Source organism: Cupressus sempervirens, chromosome 2 (genome assembly GCF_028749045.1).
Source record: "Cupressus sempervirens isolate cs-2001-9-10 chromosome 2, ASM2874904v1, whole genome shotgun sequence".
Classification (NCBI taxonomy): Eukaryota; Viridiplantae; Streptophyta; class Pinopsida; order Cupressales; family Cupressaceae; genus Cupressus; species Cupressus sempervirens.
Genome location: NC_143119.1, coordinates 639,303,777 through 639,321,136, shown reverse-complemented (window position 1 = coordinate 639,321,136; position 17,360 = coordinate 639,303,777). Strand labels below are relative to the sequence as shown.

At 36.5% G+C, this 17,360-nt stretch overlaps 1 protein-coding gene across 2 annotated transcripts in view; it reads left to right on the top strand.

The window, feature by feature from the left end:
* The first annotated feature begins 5,879 nt into the window (after positions 1–5,879).
* Positions 5,880–17,360, top strand: part of LOC149574994 (ARM repeat superfamily protein) — a 180,554-nt gene continuing 169,073 nt past the window's right edge. For both annotated transcript variants that reach the window (XR_016360118.1, XM_089814847.1), the window contains exon 1: positions 5,880–5,979. Coding sequence is in view for 1 of the 2 variants with exons in the window: in XM_089814847.1 (XP_089670973.1) it covers positions 5,905–5,979 (75 nt within the window). In the remaining variant the exon portion in view is untranslated. The remainder of the gene's footprint in view (positions 5,980–17,360) is intronic.

The window sequence follows — 17,360 nt, the reverse complement described above, 5'->3', positions numbered from 1 at the left end:
TACATATAAAACATCATGCAATTTACCATTAGGAATAGTAACATCACCTAGTCCTTCAACTTTACAAGTCTGATTATTAGCTAACTGAATAGGAATGTTAGCAATATCAGGTTGTAAAGAATCAAAGATTTCTTTATGAGAAGTGACATGTTGTGATGCACCACTATCAACAATCCATTCTAAAGGTTTACAAAGATTAAAGCTACAAGTAAAAGCATGACGAGGATTAGAACTAGTCGAATTACCTTTTTTATGGTTTGAGGTTTGATGATTGTTACTATGATTTATAGGTTTTTTATCATTTTGCTTTTTAAAACAGTTATTGACAAGGTGACCATCTTTGCCACAATAAGAACAATGAGGTTTGGAATTGGAATGGTTTCTTTGATTATGAGTATTACGAGTATTATTAGGATGATTGATATTATTATTATATTTGGGATGAAATTTATTGTTGGTGTTATTTGAATTAGAATTAGATTGTTTGTAATTATTATTATTGGAACGAAAATTATTAGTTGAATTTCTAGACACAAATGCATGTTCAGTTGATTTGAGGGTACCAAACTGAATTAGCTTAGCTTCTTCCTGTCTTAATAAAGTTTGAAAAATAACATAAGTTAACTGAGAAGTTAAAGTAGGAATAGCAAGCTGTGCATGAATATTAGTTATAAATTGTTGAAACTGTCTAGGAAGACATTTTTTAAGAATAAGATGAATTAAACGAATGTCCTCTAATTGAACACCTAAAGCCATAATTTGACTTTTAAGAGAATCAAATTTTAAGAGGAATTCATCCATACTTTTAAAATCTGCATACCTGAGATCTTCGAGTTGATCTTGTAATTGTATTTTGCGGTATTCATCGCCACTGTCATACTTGGTTTTCAAGATGGACCATGCATCATGAGCTTTAGAACAATGAGCAATTAAGACATATAAATCTGGAATAATGGAAATACCAATTAACCCTAAAGCTTCTTCGTTTTTAGCTTTCCAAGTATCTTTCTCGTCTTGAGTAGCCGTTGAACCGGGCTCAAGAGAAGGGTCAGTGGCTATTTCGAAAAGATGTTTAAAACGAAAAATAAATGAGATATGAGTTTTCCAAGAATGATAATTAGAATAATTAAGTTTGATTTCTGGAATTAATGTTGACATGATTAAGAAAAAAAAATTCTTCTCTTTTCTGAAAAAAAAATCCTTAATTGGAAAATTAGATGAATGGGAAAAAAAATGAAAAAAAATATTAAAATGATTAAAAAAGTTTTATTTTATGTTTTTAAAAAAAAAAAAATTAAGAAGATATCTTTTGTTGGTTTTTGAATTAATATTTTATTTGTTTTAAAAAAAGAAAAAAAATGTGATAAAAAAATGTTAGAAAAGTTTTGTTTTAATAACTAAAACAAGTTTTTGTTTATTTGAAAAGGGTGGAAAAGGCGGGATGCGAGAATTTGAAAAAAAAAGGATAAGGTTGCGGGCTTGGCCCGCGCGAGCGGCTGTTGCCGCATGGCCGGGACGCGGGCCGCGCCAAGAAGCAGAGAAGTGGGTTTAAATGGCGCGAGCGGCGGTTGGATAAGGCAAGGTGCAGGTGTAAACGGCAGAACCTTGCGGCGGAGGCTTTGGAGTGTAGCCACGGACACGACCGCGACTGGGTTTTGTGCGGCGGCGCGGTGGCTCTACAAACGGCGGCGGCAGCGGCGGCGACGCGGGGTTTTGCAAACAGCGGTGGCGACGCGGGGTAAACACACTGCAGGCAGTGGTTGTGCGCGGGGCTCTGCGCGAAAGTGGCTGCAGTCGGTTGCGCGCGGCTCTGGCTGAAGTGGCGCCTCGGCGGCGGTTGCGCGCGGAGGTGCGGGGGTGGCGCGGCTGCCCAACACAAAGCAAGTTTTTGTTTTTAAATTTTTTTTTTTTTTACAAAATGCAATAATAATGCAATTTACAAATTATAAGAAATAATGGATGTACCAAAATAATAAATAATAAGAAATAATTATAATAATGCAATATACCAAAATTTTGAAAGCATATAACATAAACCCAATATGTAGGAATATTTAAATTTTTTTAAAGGAAGTAAGAAATAATAGAGAATTATATAAAACTTTAATAATGTAATACTTTTTGTTTTGGCGGCTTGCCGTCCAAAAACAAAAAGAAATTGAAGATTAATGAGAAAACCTTTTGGCGGCAAGCCTTCCAAAGAGGGTTAGATAAAAAAGATGAAGCTTTACAAGAAAACCCTTTGGCGGCAAGCCTTCCAAAGAGGGTTAGTAAAGAAAATATGAAACTTTACAAGAAAACCCTTTGGCGGCAAGCCTTCCAAAGAGGGTTAGTAAAAAAAAATATGAAACTTGCATGCACAAGATTAGTTAAAAAGAGTTAAAATCACAACACAAACTTCTTCTCTCAATAACGTCTCCAAATAAGGTGTGCTCCAATGAATGGCAACCTTCACCACAAAACTTAAAACAAGGATTAGATAACCAAGCTCTGATACCATGTAAGAAATGATAATGTTGAGCAAGGAACGAGAAACAATCCAAGTAAGTTAAGTGTGAAACAATGTTACCATAAGATAAGCAACTCCAAGAGCATACACCAAGATGGTTCAACAACGAAGACAAGGATTTATAAGGGGAAAGCAAAGAAAACCCCTTGTGAGTATTATGAATGAAGACAAATGCCTAGAGAAGAGAGAGAGAGAGAGTGTTGGAGCAAAAGTAGCTCAATACAATAACATCAAGTGCTTAGAGTGTTGTGGTAGTTGTGAAGAAAGAAGGAGGAGCATCTCTTATATAGAGATGAGAGAGGAGTTGCATTTGTAACTCCCATTTCTATGAATGCCACATTCATAATAGGTGTGTGCAAAGTGTCACAATCCTCTTAAGGAGGATAAACTAAATAAAGAAATAAACAAGAGTTGTCCTTACATGTGGAATAAAGGACAAACAAAGACATGTCCTCCACATGTGTACAAGTGGACAAACTACATGTAGGGACCCTTGGAATATCCCAATTAAAATATATATCCAAGGAAAGATTAACCTTTCTAACAAAAACCCATGACAATAAGAGCCATCTCAATTAAGATGATTGTTGTTGAAAATCATAACCCAAAAGATATATTTTTAGAAGGGTCCTCTTGTTCATACATGGATCACTTTTTAATTTCATAGGAAAGTAGCTTGGCAGATAGTTCTATGATTTTCTATACAAGTATTAGTATTTAGGCTGAAATCTATTCACCTAGAACACAAGTACAGTTAATTTTACATGCGAGCATTAGTCATTAGGCTAAAATATCTTGATTATAAAGAAAGCATAAACAATCTAAACTTAGGGCTAAGCTCAAGAAAACATCAAATTAAATAGAGAGTTAAATATTTTGCAAACCATATTGTTTTCCAACAATTGGCTTTAATTTTTTCTAAAAAATGACGATTCTAACCACACATTTGACAAATTAAAAGACCGAATACTTCAAATAAACAATTACACAACCTATTGAAGATCAACTTATATCTATGAATCTGGATAACGATGATTATTGAAGTAACCTCTTGTACTTTATGTGATGGGACTAGGTATGGAAGTTTTGAACCATAGATATCATGTTACTTGGGAAGTAAAAGTCTATATGCCTTGCTAATAACTATGGCCACAATAAAATCTTCTCTCTTGTATGTTTTAATATATAACCCAAGATTTCCATGATTATAAAGAATATTGTTTTATTTCAAAATTTGTGATGTTTAAAGAAACTCAACTATAATTATATTAGAGAATGATTAATACAATTTAAAATTAAACTTTAAAACAAACCTAACTTTAAATTAAAGTTTTCCTAGATTTTTGGTATTACGAATCTTTATTTCAAATAGAATTCTTGACTGTGGTTGATCCATTGATTAATGAATTAATTATGAATCTAATTGAATGTGAAAAAATTTGTAAAATGTGAGTTGTGAAGAATATTGAATACATTAATATGAGACTAAATAAAAATGTATGTAGACAATCGCATAGGTTTTGACAAATTTAAATGTTGTATGTTTCTAAAAAAAAAAAAAAAGCTTACCGTGTGTCCTATAACCTTGTTGTTGAACCTCCCAAACAACCCATGAACCCTTCAAATGGATTCCATTAAAACAATGATAAATAACATCTATTAGCAGAGCTTAAAATATAACCGAAAGATGCAATTTTAGGGAAAACATACACCAAGAAACCCTTATCAAGGGTGAACATAAAGTTACTAAGCAGAAAATACAGGAAAACCATGAGCGTGAAACCCTTCTTGACTAGTAAATAGATTTTCAGAATACCCAAAAGGGACAACAAAGAGACCATTTCATCATGCAAAAGTAGTACAAAAGATCCCACGTTTTCACCTAGTTTAGAAGTTGCAGAGGGCAAACACTTCATAGACCAAATGATGAGTGTTCCACTTTGAATGAAAGCATTTGTTTTTATAAACAAATGCCAAAGAAAATCTATCAAAGGAAGAGGCAAAAAATAGAAATTGTAGACTAAATTAGAAATATAGAGAATAGATGCGAGAATTAGAAAGTGGCAAATGAAAAGTAAGATTCATTATTGGTAAAGATTATCAAAAAACATAAAAAATGGACAAGGGTTGATAACTTGATGATGAAAAAATGCAATTTCTAGGAGCAAAGCTCCCACACAATGTCTATCAACTTAATTATAAACATGATGTTAACAATCCATCCAAAGTGTCATCTTCTTTTCAATGTAGAGGAAGCATCCTTAATTGCAAATCTTCGATTGATTTGTTCAAACCACTAAGCCCACTTTTACCTAATGTTTGAAAATTACATCAGTAAATTTATTTATTTAATTTTATTTGACAAGCTATTTTTTAGTGATACTATTTATATTACACCTCTTCTTGTATAAATGCTAGTATAAAATAAGAGAGGAAGAAAACAAAACACATTGAAATTATTGTTTGGTAAGATTATAAACATGACATTAAGAATCCCCACATAATGCCATCCTCTTTGTGAGAAGAAGAATCCTTATTTACAAATATCTCATTATATGTACAAAAGACAACAGACTTGCAAATAATTTTCAAAAGTCTATGCCCCACTTTACCTAATGTTTGAAAATGACATCGCTAAATATACTCATTTGAATTTATATATTAATTTATTTTAATTGATAATTTTTTTTTGGATGATACAATTTATATAGCTTATATTAATATATATTTTTATTTATAAAAATTATATATTATTATTATGTTTATTATTTTATAACAATTTCTTTTTTTAATAAAATTTTAAAATCTTAATATTTGAAGAATAATGTCACCCCGGTTGCCCCTGTAAATTAACCTGTCTGAAACATGGTGATGATGTATAATTGAGTTTGAATTCTTTTGGAGAAGAAGATAAGGTCGGCATTTAAAATTCATGAAATTTATCCAAGGGCTTCGATTTAAAAAAGAAAAAATACCCACATTAAAGCAAATCAATTATTGCCGCGATTGGCCAAGATGGAAGACTGAAATGATATACACCTAGTGGAGATATTTGTAACGTCACGAGAGCAGAGCGAGAAAGCAGGCACTTGCAAGTTAACAAGGATTTAAGCAAACAATAGTGGGCTAATGCCGCCCTTGTTCACTGTGGCCATTTCTTTTATATTTATGTCGCTGTCCGCAATCAACTTTACAAATGGTAAAATCCTGGTGCTCCGGCTGAACGTGGTTTGATATGGTTGGATCATTGCAGTTGATGAAAATATCTATAGGTCTGTGTAACGAACGTAGTAGAAGAAGGTTGGGGGAGGGGTGGTGAGGAGGAAAATCTTATTCTTCATATACGCAGTCCCAAAAAAATCCTCACCTCACTCCTCAACTTAGGCATTTTCATTATGGAAAATCACTCTGGCGCACACAAAGATGCAGATGCATCTTTCAATTCTTGCTCTCCGAATGCTAATTCCCAGGTAAGCTGTCCTCTATATTTGTTTTGGAAATCCACTTTTTTACCCATTTTGTTGAAATGTTTTGTTAATACGAATCGCTTAGCATTAGGTGGTGTTTGGAAGGATTGAGAGCCACCCATATATACAATGAAATGCTACTCCGTCACCTTTTTTATACTCTTTACAGAGAAAGGCATTGACTCGCGAATCTAGATTGCCCCTGAGTTGCAGTGTTAGCAAACACTTGCGTCTAAACAAAAGTCTTCATAAGAAATTCACTCTAGGGGCAAATAGTAGCCTCCGTTCATATGACTTTGTATGGACATGATGATATGAGTAATATGTGAAGGAGTCACAGGTTTCAATATGGAGTGGCGTAGGGTAGGTGCGATAAGTTTAACTATATACAAGGTAAATGGTAAACACTTCCTTTGTGGGCAAGTTGGTGCCTTTCTTACAGTAACTTGAAAACTTATCTTACTTTTTACCTATGATGATGGGTTGATTGATGGGATCACTTGACATTCCAATAACAATCTAGCAAAGTTTAGCCGATTTGAATATAAAGACATGCACAAAGGAAAGTTTTTAGAATTATGGAAGACATACAAGGATTGCGGATTGCATTAGAAAATGCTAATAACAATCAACAATGTTTGCATGATGGGAACATTTGAAACTATGCAAAGCGGGTTGCGCCATCACCCAGATTTGTACCCATTTGAGTGTGAATTGGACGCAGCACTACAAGTATTCTGTCAGTCCTTTTTAAGGATCCGTGTTTGAGAATTACAGCTCATGGATGAGAAAAGGCCAGCCATCTCTAAAGAGAATGGATAGTGGTTTGTCTTGGATCCCATAGTAGAGATCTCTATTTTATAGAAGGGGCAGAGATGGGAGATCCTATTGACTTGTGGAATATGGTATTCATTCATAACCTATAACTGGGGAGAGCATACTTCCAGCTGGCTAGTGAGAATCCTTAAGCTACACAATCAATAATAATGAAGATATATTGCGGGAACAATTATGCTACCAAAACACAAGAATTGTATGACATACAAAGCTAACTTTGTTTTTAGAGGCTTTAGGACATTCAAGTGTTCGAATGCATTCTCAGTGTACATTCCCTTTGGCAACCTTATCAACAATCTACTTCAAGAGAGTAGATGATAAAATAGATGCCACTAGTTTGAAGGAACATATCGCTCTGTAGATACCACAAGTGTTGATGTCTAGTATCATGCAAAGGGCTATTGTCTCAGGAGGGGCCAAACACGGGTAACTCTTTGTTACGCAAGAATCTGCCTTTGTCAATGTGGAACGTAAGTTTAAAGATACTCCTAAGATAAAGGAGCAAGGTGGAAAATCCGACTTGAACATGGGATGAAGGAGTTGTCCATTTGCAATTAATCACATGCAGAAGCTTGAGTCTGGATCCTCTCAATATACGCATGTGGCAGGTCCCAAACCATGGTCTCAAATCTATAAAACTGTAGGTCTATTGATTGTATAAGGGAGGGACATTACCAAAGTGATACCTTGAAATGGTCTCGAAAACTACCTTGCCTAGATTGGCTTGTGAGGCAAACATCGAACTTAAGACAGTTTCAAAAACTGAACTTCCAAACAGATATTGGCTGTTCTAATCTCTGCAGGCTCTTTTTGGTAGAAAGACTGAAATCTAGATAGAGCTTCTCTAGAATATTGTCAGTGTCACGACCATTCGATGAAGCTTTGCGAAAATGAGCAAGGCTACAATTTTTATTTTTTAGAATTGGTAGAATGAATCACAAGGACAATATCTTCAATAATTTAAAAAGTTCACTTTAAATAAAAGTAACTTTAGAGCATGTCTTGAGTTTTTGAGGACCGTGATATTAATTTCATTAAGTGTTGGAGCAAGTAGGCGTAGCTTCCAAAACTAACAAGAAATTTGAAACTGTACATTGTAAAATATTGTTAAGGTAAGGAGGAAGAGTTAAGCTCAATGAAATGGAAGACATATCCTTAAAAAGTATTCTCAAGAACCTAAAGAAAAGTTTGAGGAAATTGTCCAATGGATGTTAAACTCCTTAGTTAGATCTCAAGAAACATGGATAACAAAAAAAGGTAAAATGCACAATAGAATACTCACATATAGAAATAAGAACTTTACATTCATATAGTGTTCACAAGGATATATCTTGAGGATGGGGATGGATGTTGTCCTCTTGGTCTCTATTCTTAAAAAAATGTTATGGTGTGTGAGAGGTTATGGGAAATGTTTGGACATCTCTTGGCTTTCCTAGGGATGTTAGGGTGTACCCCACATCATACTATTGTCAATAATAGGAAACAAGGGGAGTCTTTGGGGCCTAGTAACCTGCTCTAAATGCTTGGGATGGTTTGTGGATGGGAACAAATGTTCCTCTCCATACTCTTTAAAAAAAAATGTTGTATGTCTTGGAAATAATTGGGGACATCTAGAGATCTCTTGAGGATGCTAGGGTAGTGTAGAGTACCTAATGGATGTAAACAAGGACCTAATCAGGCCATGGAAATGTTTTTCATTCTTGTTCATCCGATCTTGGCAATGTAATAAGGTCTCCAAAAACCATGAATTTTATGAGTTTTTTGGTCAAGTAGGGTTGTAAATCTAGAATGCAACATGAGGCCATGCTTTGTTTGTAAAAATGTTGTTTTTGGTTTTACTGGAATATGTTTTCATGTTTCGAGTTCATACCAAGGTGTTGCCATTTTGCAAGGTTGGCTATAGGCAACTTGTGAAATAGTGAAACTTTTGCTACTTCGCAAGGCTACCAAATTGCACATTGCGAAACAATGAAAAGATGTGTTTCAATGGCCATATAGCTCAAAATTCTGTGATGGTCGGTTGGCTTATGGTTAGACAGGATAGGAGAAAGACTATATGGTCAATTCAAGTTGTATGGAGCAATGTTGTAGTTTTGGAGAAGCAATAAGACTGAAGACTATTTTGTGCCATTTTCTTGTGCATTTTCTTGTGTTCTTTGCATTCATTTTGCATTGAATTGGATTGAAATTGATATGGAAAGTTCATGATAGTATTAAGACACGAGTTAACTTTGTTTTGGTTCAATTTGGAGGTTATTTGGTGAAGTAGGAAGGGAAATCGATTGATCTGTTTACAAACTAGTCTGAAATTGCACTAAACCCTAGGTCCTGAACAATAAAGGGATTTGCCTAACATTTCACCATTGGTTTTGGCCAAATCTTTTGAAAATGTTAGGCCTATGTGTGTACCATAAGATTCAAGTGGTTGCAAGGTAGTATGATCAAATGGCGAATTTTGGCAAGAAGCCCTAGGCTTGTCATCTCTATATGACAAGCTTGGGCCAAGTGCAATCAGATGCACAACCGATGGAAACAAGTAATTGGGTACCCGATAGTGTGTTGTGATATTCCTAAGAGGTATCATAGAGGTTGAGTGTTGGTTTGGTCAAGGAAAGCATTTGATGCAAGATTTGGGAAATGAACTAGTCTAAGCGCCTAGTAGGCTTAGATTGAGGGTTTTGTGGAAAGGTGGGTTAAAGGAAGAACCCAATTGGGGAATTGCAATATTTTGTGAGGAGGCCGAATGGTTGTTTGGAATGGTCACTAGATCTTACCCTTTTTTGGAAGATTTGGGTAGGACTTGAAAAACTAGAAATAACAACCTATTTCTACTAGTTCTCCTAGTAGGCCATCTGCAAGAACTTTATGTTAGGAATTGGAAACCCAAACATAATTGAAGGAGGATGTTGTAGGTGATGTTGGAGGACATTGGAGACTCACTCCTCTTAGTGATCAAGAGGAAGTGAGATGAAAAGATCCTATTATGCCATGGCTTGAGGTTGAGTAGGTTGGCCTTGAGGGTAGTAAGAAGTGCATCTCCACTAGAGGCAGATTTAAGATTACCTAAGTGATTGATCGGAAAAGAGAGAGACCAGGGTAAGTCCTTGAGAAAACCCTAGAGAGGGTTAAAGAGTTGTGCCATAGGTTTGGTGCCAAGTTAAGCAAAACCATCGAGAAAACCTTAATCAATCTAGGCCTCTAAATCATATTGGTATCAGAGCCAATAGAATGAAGTTTGGTTTATGTCAAAAGCAATGGAACAAATAGGGGTGGAGAACATGACTCCCAAAAACCATCAAGGATGCACATAGGGAAGGTGCAAAACCAAAGATGAATGTTCCTAGTTTTGGTGGGAAGTTCAATGGAGATGAATTGGTTAGTTGGATAGAGACACCGTCGAGAATTACTTTTACTATCAAGAAGTGTAACAACACAAGGAGGTCAAATTGCTAAGACTAAGTTGAAAGAGTATGCCTTGGTATGGTGTTGTTTATAGACTGACAGAGAAATGCAAGGTAAATTGTGATTACCAAATGAGTAGGATGGTTACCTTACTCAAGGGTAAGTTCATACCTGTAGACTATGAGACACAAATATTTAAAAGGTACCTTAACCTCAAACAGAAAGATATGGATGCGGCAACTTATACTGAAGAGTTCCACAAATTGAGCATGAGTATCAAACACCATGAAGATGAGCAGGAGAAAGTAACTAGGTATTTGAATGGGCTAAGTTTTTCCATTCAAGATGAGATTAGTATGGTGATACCCAAAATAGTGGATGAATGCTTTTAGTTGGCCTCATGGGTTGAGGACAAACTCAAAAGGAGTGATCAAAATGGAAGAGGAAGAGGAGCAAAAAATAACAGAGGGAGAGGAAACTTTGTGGTGCAGGAGCACCCTGACCATCTCCTTGGAATTTCGGGTCATAGTTAGTATGTTTTGAGTCATGATAGATTAGGGAATTAGTTATTTCAATTCATGTAATTAGGTGTTCAATTAAGGTCATGTTGACCAAGGTTATGTCAATGTGGGCCAAAGTGAGTGAAAGTCCCTAAAAGTGGAAAATGCCATGTAAGGCCATAGATGGAGTGTTAAAATGTCGTTATAAGCTTTTGGACCTATTTAAGGTGCCAAGAAAGCATGTAAGAGCATAAAATGCAAAAATGTCAGTAGAAGTGTAAAAGTTGCTATGTTGTCAAAAATGTTGCCGACAACATTTTGCAACATGACAAGTTTTGGAAGATGGAAGGTCATCCATCTTAGACGAGCTCTTAGGGGAGGTGAAAGGTCATGTTATTATATACACAATACAATCTCATGTAGAAAAACAGAGAGAGGAGATGTGGAGAAAAAAAAAGTGCAGAGTATAGTGTATAATTTTTGTATAATAAAAGTCTGCTTTTGTTCTGTGAAAATCTGCTTATACACTGGTATTTGACTGCTGTCCTAGTATCCTCTCCCTTACTTCGTGGATATGGTGATTCTTAAGCTTCCTTATATATGATAATAAAGTTAGTATCAATACTAGTGCTGCATGTATGCCTAACATCACAGGTTATGAGTATAGTTCTCTGCATTCACAGATTGAGCAGTAAACTACATTTATCTTCGGGTTAAATGATCACAGTAGCTGCATATTATCATTATATAAAGTTGAGGAAGACTTAAAGGTTCTCTTGGTTGTTTAGATTACCATCTTCCAAGTTGACACCATACCTTTGTTTCTTATAATGGAGATGCCCGAGAATCAGTAGTTACCTGCTGTTGCAAGGAAAATACAGAGAACCAGCAATTAAGAACGTGGCAAAGGTTTGTGTATGATCTGCATGAATGTTTGGGAAGGTTGCTTTCATTTATAGGATGTTGAAGAACCTTCTGGAAGAGTGGAATAGACGAGAAATTGGAGTTTGGGAGTCAGTCACTAGATTCAGCAATAAAACCCTCATTGAGGCAAGGGTTCGAAGGTTTGGTTATCTCCTCAATGACTAGGAGCCCAAAATTCAGTAGTTTGAAAGGTTTTGATAAGGTAATGGTGTATTGAAGTTTGTTTGTTCAAGTTCTTTGAGGGTTTTGAGAGTTTATAGTTTGAGTGTGTTCTTTAGGCCTATTAGCCTAGACTAGGGCTTGTGAGTTGTATACCTTAATGAAAAGTTTGGAACCTAAGATTTTGGAATTTAATAGAGTTCAGTATTGGGTATCTAAATCTTTCTTTAGTATTGGTAGATGTTGAAAGATTTTGATTTCTTACCTAAATCCCAAGCTAGGGCTACAAGGAAGAGCCCTCATTAGGTCTGTTTGTGGGAATTGGCGTTTGGAGCCCACAAAGGTATATAGAACCTTATGAATGTTTGAAATCACTTTATTGGTAATGAGTTAGGCCTTTGGAAGCGATTTGGGGTGTGGAGTTGTGAAAGATCCTGGAGGGTGTAAGGGAGTGGAGGTGTTGTGTGGTGTGAGAGATAGTTGTTTGGGTTTGTGGAGATTGAGGTAGAGATATTTGGAAGAGGTGAGTGTGGCATGAGGAAAAGGCCAACCACTTGGTCTCTAGGCTTGTAAGAGTTCTGAGGGATTGATGGTAATACGTTTGGTAGGCTTGGAAGAAGCCTAGTGTTAGAGTTGGTAATAAGAACAAGGTGAACATCTCCATACTTACATCACTTTGGAGGAAGGGTTCCATTAAAAGGACTTAATCTTGAAACTAGCTATCAAGAACAGAGTGGGGAGTCAAACATGAGGATAAACTTCAGAGGAAGAAGACCTTTTAGAGGTAGAGGTGGAGGACCAAGCAAGGGTCTAGGAGTTTTTATAGGCAGATGCTATAGTTGTAACAAGTGGGGCATACTATGAGCAAGTGTCTAGAAAAAGGCTTCTTGTTCTCATGGAGGGTATAGAAGGAATCCTAAGTTATTGATTTGGATTCAGGTTCGAGGTTCAGGTTTGTGGGTTTGGGCAATTTTTTTTACCGATTTGGGTTCGTGGGTAGGTTCGTGAGTATATATATATATACAGACACGAGAAACATGCATAGTTGCAAAACAAAGTCATTTCAAAGTATGGATAATTGTTGCTTGATCATTGAACAATGCCAAATGTCAATGATAAACATTAAATTCTTGCTCATTAATCTATCTTCATGATTGTAAAGAAAATCATACGTTGAATTACTAAATTGCAAAACATAGACCAGTTCATCAAAAAATAAAGTTTGAAACATAATGAAACATAAAGTGTTTAGTAGTTTATCAATGATGATACCTGGGTGAACCCACATTCGAAACTAAGGACCCTACCTGGACCCGCAGTGAATCCGAACCCGTGTGGACCTGGATCCAAATTCGGGCAACAGGGGACAAATCGGGCTTCTTAGAAGGAATCCCTTGATCCAATATGAAGATGCACAAAGTGTCAATTCATCCATAAGGACAATACTTGACATGGATGGAGAGAACCTGATGCTTAGGAGGATCATGTTGAAAGAACCAAAGGGAGATGAACCACTTTAGAGGAAGACATTGTTCAGAACCAAATGCAAGGCCTATGGCAAGTTGTGTAAGGTAATTATTGACTTAGGCTCTACTAAAAATGTTGTTTCCACAAAGATTATAGAGGAGTTAAAATTGAGGAAATCAACACACAATAATTGACATAAGATTTATAAAGGCCACTGAAACCCTCAAACTGGACTTAGAAATTTTGTCAAACAGTTGGCATGTAACCGAATAAGGCTGCAATATTACTAATTGTTGTACAACGAAACTTCAATATATGATGCCAATAATGTATGAACAACAATTCCAGATTATAACACTACCAATCTAAGAGATAGATGACAATATGAAACTCAAATATGAAGTCCAATGCAATTCTGATTTTATGACAGCAAATAGAACTGATTACAATGAGAGACTGTCACAACTATGCACTTCTAATACATCAAGCTCTTGACAATGCAATGTTATGACATGAACAATAACCCAGTTTAGATTTGGAATGCAAATGACGAAACTTTTACAACAGTTATTAATGACTGGAAATAACTATTTATGCAATGACAGTGCTGACTGTTCTAATCCATAACATGCAATATTTTGGCAATCAAAACTTCAGTTTGTGCACCTGAAATAGCTCCAATTTTGCCGGATATGAATGCTGAATTAATGCCACACGAAGACCTCACAATCTGCCCCAAACCGACTCACAAAATTGCTGCTGCTGCCCAACTGACAGGGCCGTACAGGTACGGCCTGGTACGGCTGCTAGATAAAAATATTGCAGCGTTTTTTTGTCACTCCAAAAGCAATAAATCTGGGCGCCTAGGGTTGCTGAATAACCCCCTAAAATATGAAATTCATCCCTCAAGCCAATTAGGAGTTATGAGCAAAAACGTGGGTCCAAACCCTGGACTGGCAGTCTGAAAATAATGCAAAACTGTGTCTTCAAACCCTGTTAATCAATCCACAAATGCTAGGGCACAATTGAAACCCTTATTCCAACCAAAGTAAACCCTTATAACTGAATCTCAATGAAGTCCAAATGAGATGGCTGAATTACCAACTCCTCAAATGCAACAATTCAGGTGATATTTCACACCCTCAAAGTCGCCAATCCAAGGGAGTGATTCGTTCCCAAAGATCAAATAATAATTTGCAGACCCAAGAGACTACAAATTTGCTCCACAATGGTAGAAGTAGAAGAAATCTCAAATCCAAGCATGTCCAAAATGAGAGGCCCAGCCCTCTATTTATTCACTTTTCTAAGAAGTTGCTAGAACTTCTAGAAACATCCTTTATAAAATCTCATTATAATGCACTTTTTATAATAAAGTAATTTTATAAAATAAAAAGTGCAACTCAACTTAAAATTATAACATGTAGGCCCCAATAACACATAATAATAAAATATAACCTCTTAACACTTCTTCAAGAGCAAGATATGACCATCTGATCCGCAGAATTGACTCTCTCTCCACACCATTTGCCTACGAGAGTCTGGAATAGGCAAAATCCATGATCAATGTCATGTCGAACTAAAGAGGGGACATTACAAAAGGTCAAAGTTATATGGTGGAGGAACAAGCTTGGGTAGATTTTGAGATTGGGGAATATAAGGATAAGGTATTGTGTGAGGTAATACCTATGGATGCCTGCCATTTACTCCTAGGGCATCCTTGGCAATTTGATGTAGATGCACAACATAGTGGTAAACAAAACACACGCAATTACCAAAAAATGGGAAAATATATTAGTTAGAACCTCTCCCTAATTTGGAATATGAAAAACAATCTGGGTCATCCACAAGGTTGGTAGATGGTAAGGAGTTTATGGATATAGTAAGAATCGTTAAGTGTTGCATCCAAATCCGCATACTCAAGGGCTACATCCCAAAGCTTTGCTGTCCCTTGTAATGATCATTCTTATGTGACAAAAGATGCAAGTTAGTATGGACAAAGACCAAGTCCTCAGCTTTCTTGGAGCCCAACCAGTTGCACTTCACCGAATGGATAAAGGAGTATGTACTCCAATTCCTTCCGCATCATAAGAACTGGCAACCTAGATAGTGGTCACAAAACATACAAATGAAAAGAAAATTAATTTTAAAGAATGTATGAAACACTACATTCTAGCATGCAAGTGGTAAGCATAAAACAAAAATAATTACAAACTTACTTTTGATAGGACCTTGATTGCAAGAGGTTGAAGATGCTTGAAAGGTTGACCATACATTTGCACCATGTGATATCTCCCATTCTATTTTGGTCCTTTACTACAAATGAAGAATGCTCTAATCTCGAAGCAAACAACCCAAATTCTAGCCTCACTTTTTCATGCATTTCTTCCACTGGGAAGAGTCTTGTATGAGCTTTGTGGCACCCCTCAACAACATCCTCATCCGCAAATGGTGCAACTCTGCCGGCATACCAAGTACCTCCTCACTATAGTACCTAGGAGATAGGGCACGTGCAAGGAGGTGCTATGGGTTTGTCATCTTCTCCTAGTGATGGTGGATGATTGCTTCCACTTGATTGCATAAGGCTTCTCTTTGTGTGCTGTCACTCTCATATGCTTGTATAGAATGTTTTACCTTCCCAACCATGGTGTCCATGCCATCATACACATCCCCCAAGAAAGGTGTATCTGTATCAGAAAAGTGGAGCATAGTCATAATGGGGTTAGTGAAATCCAATACATATACCACATGAGCCCACCAACTGTCATCCAAGACCAAATCCCTGATCCGTTGGGCTCTTTCTAAATTTGAGGCCTTAGAGATGATCATTTGGCTCAATGCATCTTTTACCTTGAGGAGTCATCCTGAAACAATTGTCTGAGATGCAAAACGGGTCTCAACAACATAAGCAAGTTAACAATATATCAATTGACAATAAAGTTATAAATTTTAACTAAATTACAGATTCATGAAATTTAGTCATTTCAAAAAATTAATTTACCTTCAGTAACTCCAATTTTGAGTATGGTCTAAAAATGGTTAGTGACATGTGGTGGTTTGTCACGAACATTTGTATCTCCTCCCCCTCTTCGTATATTTTCTTCACCCAATCTATTTGAATGCCAATCTTTTGCATGACCAAGTTAAGGGTGTGTATGGTGCACGGGGTCCAAAAAATATGGTCATACCTACTCTCAACTAGAGCACCCACACCCGTGCAATTTTGGCATTGTCTTTGACCACCTATACCACATTCTCACTACCCACCATCTCGATGACCTTGATGAGATTTCTAGAAATGAATTGGGAATCCTTCACTTCCCCCTCACAATCAACAACCTTCAAAAACATTGCCCCTTTGGGGGATATTGCAATCACATTAATCAGTGGCTGGTTTTTTGTATCCTTCCAACCTTCTAAACCAATAGTTAGACCCAAAGTTTTTCAAGATTATTTGATCGGTTGAAGGTCTTTCTCTCTATACGTGTCTTCTCTTGTTGCAATAGAGTTGTACACACCTTTTCATACCCCGGGCTTGTGTAATTAGCTGGTGCTTCTTTGATTGCTGCCATCATTTCCTTCCAATATGGCGATCTCACCAAGTTAAAATGAAGCCCATTCGCATAGAGGCAATGTGCAATGGCTTCATCAACATGGTCTCTTGACTCCATTTTAAATGCGGTGTGCAATGAGCCTCTTTTGCGGTTAGGTACTTGCAAGAATGGGTGTTGGGAGGATACAATTGGTTCAATGGGTGCATGCATTTTGCTCTTTGAGGATGGAGGTTGATAGTAGCTTTCGTTTGATCTTTTGACTAATGCATCAAGAACTTCTTGTTCTCCTATAAATGAAACTATTTCTGCACTAGTCATCCTAGTACCATTTTTTGCCTTTGCACATTCCAAATCCTTGGTCCCATAAAATTAAGCTTCACTCGGGAATATGAGCTATTGTAAAGTTTTCCTTTGTTACTTTCACAATAATTACACTTCTAATAGTATGAGCCACTTCTTGAAACTTGTGATATCCTTGTTGTATGTCTCCACCAAGGAGATCCTATATCAACTTCGAAATTATTAGTTCCTTTTTCTTCTTGCC